General features: G+C 46.8%; 1 protein-coding gene across 5 annotated transcripts in view; it reads left to right on the forward strand.

Moving 5' to 3' along the window:
- Positions 1–10,304, forward strand: part of LOC144125050 (steroid 17-alpha-hydroxylase/17,20 lyase-like) — a 30,790-nt gene extending 20,486 nt beyond the window's left edge. For all 5 annotated transcript variants that reach the window (XM_077658100.1, XM_077658104.1, XM_077658101.1 and 2 more), the window contains 5 exons: positions 2,181–2,389; positions 2,568–2,693; positions 3,532–3,636; positions 6,588–6,719; positions 8,359–10,304. In XM_077658100.1, the coding sequence (XP_077514226.1) occupies positions 2,181–2,389; positions 2,568–2,693; positions 3,532–3,636; positions 6,588–6,719; positions 8,359–8,711 (925 nt within the window). In that variant the 3' untranslated portion in view covers positions 8,712–10,304. The remainder of the gene's footprint in view (positions 1–2,180; positions 2,390–2,567; positions 2,694–3,531; positions 3,637–6,587; positions 6,720–8,358) is intronic.
- The last annotated feature ends 262 nt before the right edge of the window (positions 10,305–10,566 follow it).

Consider the following 10,566-nt stretch of genomic DNA (forward strand, 5'->3'; position numbering starts at 1 on the left):
CACAAGGTACAGCGAAAAGATACCGACTGAAGACGCGAAACGGAAAACAGCAAGAATTTTTCCAAAAGCTTGCCAAAACAGCGGAAGAAACGGTGAGAGCAAACTTCATTATTTACCATCTAAATGAAAAATCTGCCAGACCTTTCACTGACGAGTTATTTCTGAAAAACGTCTTGCTTGAAGCCGCAGGTGCTATCTGTCCCAACATGAAAAAGTAATTTTAAAAGAGAAACCTTTTACCCAATACAGCTGCGGAGAGAATTACTGAGACAAGACACGACATTGAAAACGCCTTAATGAACCCATGTAAGAAGTTCGCAGCCTTTTCTCTCGACATTCACGAAAACACTGACACAACAAAAAACGCCCAGTGTCTCCCATCTTCATTGGGGACGTGGACAAAAATCTCAGCGTGACAGAAGAACTACTGGGCATTGCTCTGGTGAAAGACACCCCTACAGTAGCGGAAATCATATCTGTGCTTGAAGGGGTTGTTGAACGCGCAGGTTTTCAATTGGAGCGGATAGTGTGTGTGGCAACTGACTGTGCTCCATCACTGGTCGGAACCAGGAGCGGTCTTGTAGGGCTTTTGCGAATGAAGATTTAAGGGCTCGGTGTCACTGAATAGTTTGTGGCGGCGCTCTTCGTCTTACACCGAGAAGTACTATGCAGCAAGATATTGGATGTGAAATCTATCATCGTGATTACATTCGGCGAAGTGATCTTCATTCTTTCAAGAGCATTCAACCACCATTAGTTCACTTCTCCACTGTAAGACGAGGAATTAAATAATAAGGAGATCCTGTACCACATGTCCGCGTTGAATGAGCTGCGGAAAAGTGCTGAAGGGAGTCTTTGACCTCGGAGAAAAACCAGAACTTCTTGGAGGAGAAATACGAGACAATTGCTGAGCTCTCAAATAAGAACTGGCTTCATTCCCTTGCATTGCTCACAGACACATGTGACGACTTGAATATCTTGAACGTAAACTTTCAGGGAAAACAGAAAAAAATCACCAAAAATAAGAGAGCACGCTTGTGCGTTTCAATACAAATTACAGTTCTGACAACACCTGATAAAAGCAAATGAGCTGGACCACTTTCCGACTCTCAACTCTCTAGGACACATTGCCGAAGAATCTTGCGATGTTTTTGCAGATTTGCTCCGCAATCTTGAGGAAGAAATCAAAATTCAGCTTGAAGACATCCGCAGCCTCCCCACAGATCGAAATTCTCTCCGCACCCTTCACTGTGCAAGTCGACGATGCTGAGCCGGAGCTGCAAATGGAACTTATTTGAGTTCAAGCAAGCAGCGTACTACGACAATGGTTTGAAGACGTAGGTGTCCCGGAGTTTTAGACTTTTTTAGATAAAACGATTTTTCCAAATATGTGGCACCAAGCGATAAGTAGCCCTGCCATATTCGGGACTGCATACTTGTGCGAGCACCTCTTCTTTTTATTGAAAGTGAACAAACCATCTCTGCGTGCAAGGATAGCAGACGACCACCTCAGAACCACCATGCGATTCATCTGGGCACAAGACCTAACGCCAGATATTGCATTCCTGTCGCTGCAAAGTGTTGTCATCAATAAAAATAACACCTTTTCTTGACAGGGCCAAATGTCTTCATAGTTTTTTTTTTATTTAACACATTGCAAGACTGCAAGACACATTGCAAGACTCTTCACCCCCGTCCCCCCCCCCCCCCCCTCCCGCAACCAAAAAAAAAAGAACAGAAAGAAAAAACGCCGTTCTGATTAACCCCCCTCCCTCTTTGTGTAATTTTATGGCTTCAGGCCTGCGGGAGATATTTTATCAATGCGGCCGGCATAGCAATATGACTTTGAGACCTCTGCCATACAGGGTATTCATAGGTTCACAAAAGTTCGAGAAATGGTTCTGTGCTCAGGCGTTCTGTCTACGAAGTGCTAATTCCGTGCAGTTTTGCTTTTCTTTTTTTGCTCAATGGGAGTATTTGATTTACGTGAAACAAAGGAGCTAGTTCCATAGTTGAACATCTTCGTGACAGCTCTAGGTCCGCATTCATAAAACGTACGTATGCTTGTTTCATTGCTGTCACCACTGACAACGGTTAGGCCTTGAGATCAGGGTCCAGGCTACGGCACTGAACTGGCTCGGCATGAGAGGTACTGTACGACGTAAGACTTCATTGTGCAGGCTGGATGAGGAGAGCAAGGACATCAGGCGCATTGAAGAGATCGACAACGAGTTCTACGAGGTGGCCCCTAACGGCTTGCCCAGCGACATCGCGCCCTGGCTGGGTCTCCTGTATCGCGGACGAGAAAAGAAGGTCGAGGCCATGTTTCACGAGATGTGGGAAATTGTTGACAGGCTCTACACGAAGGCTGAAACCTCTTATGTGCCAGGTATGTGTTATCGAGCTTGAATACTTACTCGTGAGGTACTCCGTAATAACCGATATCAATTTACGCTTGCTGTAATCTATAAATTAGCAAGGATGGAATGGAATTAGTACAAGTATTTGGCGTGCTGGATCCTTGTTGTCGCCTGTTGTTTTGACCGCGGATTATCTTTTTCCTACAGGAAAGACTGAAAATTTCACCCACGCAATGATTGCCGCTCGGGAAGAGGCCATCCGGGAAGAAAAAGGCGACGCGGAGTACCTGACCAAAGGCAATATGGTCCAGGTCGTCCTGAACATATTCGGCGGTACGTATAGTTCTGGTTCAGCTATAATTTAGCACCTTTCGCCCCAGTTTAACGTTTAAGGAGCATTCCATGTGCTGTAAGGCAAACACCTGCCTTAAGAATGTTGCCCTCAAAGCAAAAGAAATATGGATAATTTAGGTGATGGTTTGGAACACTATGTGACTTAGTGCAGCCAGCAGGTAGCTGATATTCTTTAGAGAAGCTTTGCAAATATACGCAATCTGCTTGTTTTTGCTGAAAAGAAGTCAGTAGAAAAGATTAGGAAAACGTGGAAAGTGATTTTCATTCTTAAAGTGTCGCAGTTCTTACGAAGTGCCACGCAGTAGATTTCGCGAAGGTCTACGAGCTTTTAGCTCAGCTCGCTTTTTCCGGAGTTGATTTTGGCAGCGCTGCAGAGAAAGGATGAAATATAAGGCTTCCCAGGCTGGTTAATTCCTATGGTATACATTACCGGCCGGGTTGGAGCATTTTCATTTCTTTTTTTTTCGACTGCATGATACTAAGTGTTAGTCGAGGCGCCAAGATGAAACCCTACGACAAAAACACCTTATAAAAGATGAGCGCAGAAGTAACAAACGAAGTACACACTGTGCCACAACGCTCAGGCATGTGAATGCACTCCGGAAACCATTATCTTCCCATCGTATGCAAGCACATACTGCAGCCAACGACTACAAACGATGAAAACGCTTTGAATACTGTTCTAGGGTGCCAATTTGTTTGTCCATGCGGAGTCTAGGACTAGGAGTTTGTCTAGTGTCTCACAGCATAATAGCAAATTGTACAATGTTCATCATGATGCTCCTGGTACCCTTATTGTATTTATGTTACGTCCCAGCTGCCACTGACACATCGGCTGGAGAACTTCAGTGGCTCTTTCTACGGATGGCGAACGACCCGAAGATTAAAGAGAGAATTCAGAAAGAAATTGACGACAGCATAGGTAAGATTAGCCACTGACTGATATTTTGCCGACGCAATGTTCATTCGAATTTACTTCATCACACTTGTACGTTATTTCTAATTGGCGCGCTTTAAATGTAGTTTGCAAAGGCACTATATTATCTACGCAACACGGTTACTGTTGAGTGGGCTCGTTTGAGGGGAAAAGGAATCTCACAAAACAAGCCTCGATGACGGGCCTTTGTTACAGCATTTGTGGCAGGCAGGAACGATATGCTATGGATGTACCCCACGTATGGGCATGTAGCACAGTTTAGGTACGTAATTGTAGGATAATTAATAAAGCGAACTCCTTGTCTAACCGCGTTCTTTAGAACAGGGATTTCGAAACAATGACGACAGCAACAAACCCAGTTTTTCAAAGAAGCGCGGCACTATTTCTTTTAAATAAGATTTTTTTTTTACTAAAGAAGTTGGCATTTGCGGCATAGTATTGCCATTGTTGGCGAGCATACACAAACACATGTTAACCTGTAAACTAGTTAAATATTTTCTACTAGTTAACTTTCCACCTATTATAGTTAATCGCCTAGTTGCGATTAGAGATTCGAATCTGGTGGTCAATGATAACCACATCAGTTTTTTCTTCTAATTTCATTTTTCGAATGCCGTCTGTGCTGTGGGTCAAGAAATTTTTTCAACCTCGCTCAATTTTCAGAAACCTCGCGTCTTTGCAGCGCCCGCTGCAACACCCACCATATCACGTGACTCAATAGCCCACATGTCACAGGACCTTCTGCCTTCCATTTGGGCCTAAGCACGCGATATGCCGTGGCGAGCGCTGCGTCAAGGATGGGGCAGAGAAGATCGCGTGGCATGGGCGCCATGGAATGAAGCCATGTTGGGAGGCGCGACTCCTGAAAGCCGCGTGAGATGTCCACAATATTCTTAACTGCAGAGACAAGAGTATTAGAGTTTCATAAATTCGAAAAGCCGATATGGCTACTACAAACGGTTACCTACAAATTTCTGACTGCAACTAGACGCCCAAATGTATTAGAAAAAATATTGGCGGTGGTTTAGCTTCGGTTAAACCTGGAGTGACGCGATAGCTACAGCTGGCCGAGTGGAACTTTGTCGCGTGACCAACCACGTGATGAACCATGTGATCAGCCACGGCACCGCGCCGCCTGCAGCTGCTCCGCACCACGTGACCAACCACGTGTCAGCGTGGCGGCGCAGTCACAGGGTTGTTGCGCCGCTACGCCGAAGGGTCGAAATGCTACCGTAATGTAGCTATCGCTACAAAAGCGACGCTCAAGCCTGAGGGAACCTCTCTTTTAGGGGGGGGTCGCGGGGCGTGGTGTCGCCCGACGAGTTACCACAAGCAGCAGACAACACCGTTTATTTCGGGCTAACAAATCGCCACTGAACGAAGAGATGCACATGCACTGCCGACTGAACAAGGCACCACAGCGCGCTAACGTCCGAGATCCTCAAAACTAGAACGGTCTGCCAGCCGCGGGGTAGGAGACACTGCTGACGACGCAGCTGCATCCACACGCGCGCTACAGCGGTCAAAGACTACTCGGCTGGTCATCCAAGAAAAGAACACAATTCCAGAGCGCTGTCCGCTCCAACAAACTACGCGACGAAACGCAAAGCTTAACGGGGCGGCTGGCGTCGCAGCCACGCACGCCGGGTACCTGTGTCACGCTGCAGGTAGAAAGCCGTGCCGGAACCGTCAAGATGGCCGCTTGCAGAGAACAGGATCCATGAACGTTTCACCGGCGGCTGGTCCGCCCGTCGCTGGAACCACGGAGTGCGTGGGAAGTGCTGCTGCGCATAGACTGCCCCGTGCGCCGCTCGCTCTGCTACAATCTAGCCGCTTTGCTACATCACGCGCATGCTCTCCGCACTGTCAGCGAAGAACTTGCCGGACATGCGCAGTGGTGTTGTACTCGGAAGCTCGCTCGCACCCGAATGACGCAGGATGACGTGTGCCCGGCCCTCGAAGCCTTGAGGCTTGACACGAATAGTTCAGGGAGAGGGTGACGCCGCAGCTCGGTTTGGCCAAGGATGTATACCATGGTCAAAATCGGCTTCATCCACGGCTGGGCCTTGTCGCCGCTCGCGAGCGGCCATGAACGGCTACTTAGAAGGTACGATGCCCTGTAGTACATCGATACGAAACACTCGCGTGTACTTACAAATGGTAGCCAAGGAAACTGCTATCCGAGTGAGAAGGGTTAGGGGGTTCGGGCTAGTGGGTATGCGTTATGATCCATAGCGCAGCAACAAAACAGTAGCGCTTGTGTTTGTCCCCTGTTTTGTTGCTGCGCTATGGATCATACCGAAATCATCGTTCAACGTTTTAAGGGGACCCTGAGTACCAACAGAAGCTAGCCTGTATGAGTATAATAGTGCAGTCTGAAGATAAAGAGACCGCTCTTACCGAAAACAGAGCTTTAGTAAGCTAGAAAGTATAAAATAAAAATGAAGATGTGAACATCCTCGGCGCATTTCACAAGTACACTGTGGTGCGTCAGTGCACAATTTAAGATGCGGATCCAAGAGGCAACGTTGCACCGCCATTAACTTCCATATGCCGATCACGGAGTCCTTTTCATCTAGACGTCAGGAGTTTTAATCAAGTGACGAAACAACTGCATAAATTCAATTTTCTCAGCAATGAAAGCTTCTTTTGCTGTCCGGAGAAACATCAGCATACGCAGAAAGAGATGTGGAATCGATTTTTACTACGAGCGAAAATTGCATGGAAAATGTCCGGGCTCTTTAAAGGGCGTTTTAAGTCCCTCTGAATTTCAAGTTAGGTCATTACGTTGCTGTTTTTAACAGGGATTCGTTTCTTGTAGAGTATCTTACTTAGACAAGTGCGCCGTTGAATTTGTGTGTGTTGAGCCTGAAAATTTCCGTTGATTGCTTCTGCTCTGAGTTTTCAGCCCAAAGTATCTTTGCTGTATTTTCCAGGGAGCACTCCCCCTGTGTACGGAGACAGAGAGAAGCTCCCTTTCACAGTGGCCTGCTTGCTGGAGACGCTTCGATTCCACCCTATCGCTCCAATGGGCCTACCCCACAACACTTCGACGAGCACCAAAGTCGGTGAGCTCTTGATAGGATTTTCTGATTAAAATAACAGCGATTGTGAGGTGAGGGGCAGTGATGTACAGGTTCGAACAACACACGGGGGAAGAAATACTGGAGTGGATAGCAGCTTGGCTGAATGGCAGCGACCAGCTGACGGATGACTGCAACCAGTCGCTTAGATATGTGGCTCAATGAGACGTTGATTCTTTTGCTCAACGATGAAGAATACGTGCAAGCATAACGAGCCGTTTAGAAACAATTATTCTTTCTACAATGCATCACCCTCATTGTGTTTGCCCGAAACGTTGTCGTTCTTCTAAACAGGGACACATTAAAACGGAGCAATTTACCGCGAGCTAAACACGACTTTCATAATAAGAACTGGCTGAAGTCCCGCTAATTTTACTTCTGTTTAAAGATATAGCATATCCCTACCGCTAACCGCAACAGGTAGTCTTCAACTGCTTTTCAAGGTTAAAAAAAAATAATATCCCGCCGTTTTGCGCAGCGCGTTTGCTATGTAATCGTGACTCGCCACTAATTCAACATGATGGTTTAAAATGCTTGCACTTTAAGAAGTGCAAGGAAGTGTTAAATGTATCAATATCGTCATCAGCTTCACAGGCTATGAGCTTATTGAGGCATTGCTTTTCTACCAGGCCAGAAAATTTCAAAACAGTGTTTAAAGCTCATGAGTTTCTTACCTAATTGGTCCATACTGAATGGAACAAGTTACACCATGAACAGAAACGTGGACGAAAGAAGAACACGCAACGACTAGGACGTGCGCGCACAAGGAGCGGTGAGCCAGGAGAGTGCCCATTGTAGACGAAATTTTCTCGAGCACAAGAGAACAACCCGCATCGTGGTAGTTATATATCTTTTTTTAGTCGAGGTTTTTGTTCGCGCTGCTGCGTGCTCCAATAAACGCTTCCATTTTGGGCGGCTGTCACTATGTGCTGCACGGCGCTGGTCACCAAACATTACCACAAGAGTTTTGTTTGTCTGGAACGCCCCATTAATTTCTCATGGGCGTCAGCATTTTCCAAGCCATACTGTGCGACACGTGGAAGGGTTTAGCCATCAGCATCTATATTTGCGAGCAGAATCGTACCGCGCCGTTTAGTTTTTCCTCAATTACAAATGAAAACATTCCTGTTGAGTTACGCTGTGTTCGATACTGACGGCCGCCACATGACGCTAGTTGGGGATCTCCTTTTACAGGAACGCTAATCTACATCACATCACCATCGTCATCATTTAGAAATCTGGGCAAGCGACATAAATGCGGCATGCACGATTTGGACGAAGCGGGTCCTACTGGGGAAGTGCTGTTTCGGTGGGCAAACAATCGACAAAAGACCATTGTGTACTTTTATGTGGGATTTATTGCTTAAAAAAAAACAGCGCTCAGGTCACTGTCAAGTTGAGGTTGCATAATGCTTGGGCATACGATATTTCGCACGATGGCCATGTAGGCTTAAAGCGAAACAATGTTTCCAGTGGTAAACAAAACTGCAGAAGCGTAAATCATGGAGGTCATTGATTTCTGGCGCCCGTGAAAGGGCTTCCACCTACCGTCGTGGTTGTCACGCCAGTGCTCCGTATATTTCGCACATTGCGTACCACACCCAGTCATCATCATCGTGTGCAGGTAACCTGGACATACCTAAGGACACAGGAATACTGTACAACATCTACGGTGTGAACCACGACCCGAAGCTCTGGGAAGAGCCGGAAGAATTCCGACCTGAGCGGTTCCTGGACCCGGCCAGCGGGAAGCTTCGCCAAGACATCTCGCCACTGCTTACCTTCGGCATGGGACCAAGGACGTGTCCCGGAGAGAAGCTGGCACACATCGACATGTTCTACATCCTCGTGCGACTCTTGCAACGGCTCAACTGCAGCGCACCGGAGGAACCCTCGAGCGTGAACTTGAGCGGCCTCGACTCAAGCCTGTTCTTACTTCCCAGCCAGCAAAATATTGTACTCACTAAAAAAAGTTAGCACAAGACAAATCATGACGTTACAGGTTTCTGCACGACGGCTGGGAGAAAGGACGCTGGCCTTCTTGGCCAGTGATTGAGAAACTCTGCTCTTCTATTGGGAGACAAACGCAGGGAAATTGCCGGCGTACTTAAAGGTGCACTAAATAGGAAACTCAACTCGTCTTTTTACCGCTATAACTCTATCTACACGTTCCGGGCATTCTTAGAAACTTTGAATTACTGTCCTGTGCTGCCGATTCCCCTAATTAAATCGGATTAAACGTCCCGGCCACCGCTTATTTCTGAACTCAACGCGGTAGGTAGGCGGAGTCAAACAACGCGTGGAGTGCCTTTCAGCCAGTCCAGTACCGGCTTCGCTTTCGCTTTTATTTTGTTTTTGGTGTCTGTGCATAAACAGTTTCAATCACAGACAATATAGCCGCAAACTAGGACCACGGAAATAAAAATACAGGTGGACTCCTTGATTTATGTATCACTCCAGCGCTGGCAGAGCGGCAAGCCGCCACAGGACTGGCTGACGCGTTGGTGGGCACCTCCTACCTACCGCGTTGAGTTCAAAAAACAAAAAGGCGGGAGCCGGGACGTTTATTACGATTTAATTAGTGCAATCGGCCGCACAGGACAATAATTCGAAGTTTCTAAGAATGCTCGGAACGTGTAGATAGAGTTCCCGCGGTAAAAAAAGATGAGTTCAGATTCCTCTTTAGTGTACCTTTATTGCACGGCGAAATCCGCCCGCACTTTCACTGCACCAAGCACCACTACCACCACACACTACCTGCATGAGCAATGAGAAATAGGGCCATTGGAAGCTATGTTGTGAACGTTCCGAGCTGAGCTGCGAAATTCGATCGTGTAGCCCTGTGTGCGTGTCAGTACTCCCGACGACACCTGCGCATGTATCATACGCAGGAAGGTAAGCTCCCCCACGGCGTGTAACATGGCTCAGGTTTTGTGCCGGCTTTACATGCGCCACTAAGATTTGCGGAAATAAAAATCCTGACGTTCTGCAGTAGAAACTCTTCTACATGAGAAAGCGGGTCTTTCGCTCATCAGAAATGGTTAACCTCAGTTTGCATCCTATCAGGCAAAAGTGGAAACAAAAGTTGCGGCTGATATATGCCTGCGTGTGTCACAAATGCTTCGCGGTGTTCTGTGGCATGCGCGTTGCCGCTGTGACTTCCAAAACATGCGGGGTACAGATTCCGGCGTTCAAGGCATGCGTGTGGTTATCGCGGACTTCGGTGACTTTGATTTAGAAGGTCGTTCTGAAAATTTACTTGACCTTTTTTTTACATCATTTACATCCTGAATTTTTCCTGTGTTGAAGCCCATATTCCTCACTCCAGAGATTAATTTAGGCACAAAATACTGCTGAGACAGTCGAGGCTAACCATATCATTGTGGATTGTGGACGATGAGGAATAACGGCCTGCATGCCACTGTGTGAAAAAAAAAAATCCCGATTAAGGTAACTTATAATGCGGTTGTTGCTCAGTAGCATCTCTTGAGCAGATTGTAACGCATGACTTCAAGGCTTGTGCAGATAAAATGTGTTGTTATTAATAAAGCTCTGCTTCTAATCAGCACAGACACGTACTTTTCTTTCCTTTCTACCAACAGCCGGCACTTCTGTAATTACAGTTTCTAACAAACCTTGAGAACTCAAGCCAAAAAATAAAGAAAAGTGACCTTTCAGTTCAGGGTCATGTGCCTGTAGGGACGTGAATTGTGTGTTTGGGGAAACCATCAGTGACCGAATAGCGCATAGCCCTTTACCACTAAAACACATACAACGCCGAAGGAAGCCCATCGCGTTTGCCAGCTTAGAAAAGCGGCTGAAAGCAGAAGTT

This window comes from Amblyomma americanum, chromosome 3 (assembly GCF_052857255.1).
Source record: "Amblyomma americanum isolate KBUSLIRL-KWMA chromosome 3, ASM5285725v1, whole genome shotgun sequence".
Classification (NCBI taxonomy): domain Eukaryota; kingdom Metazoa; phylum Arthropoda; class Arachnida; order Ixodida; family Ixodidae; genus Amblyomma; species Amblyomma americanum.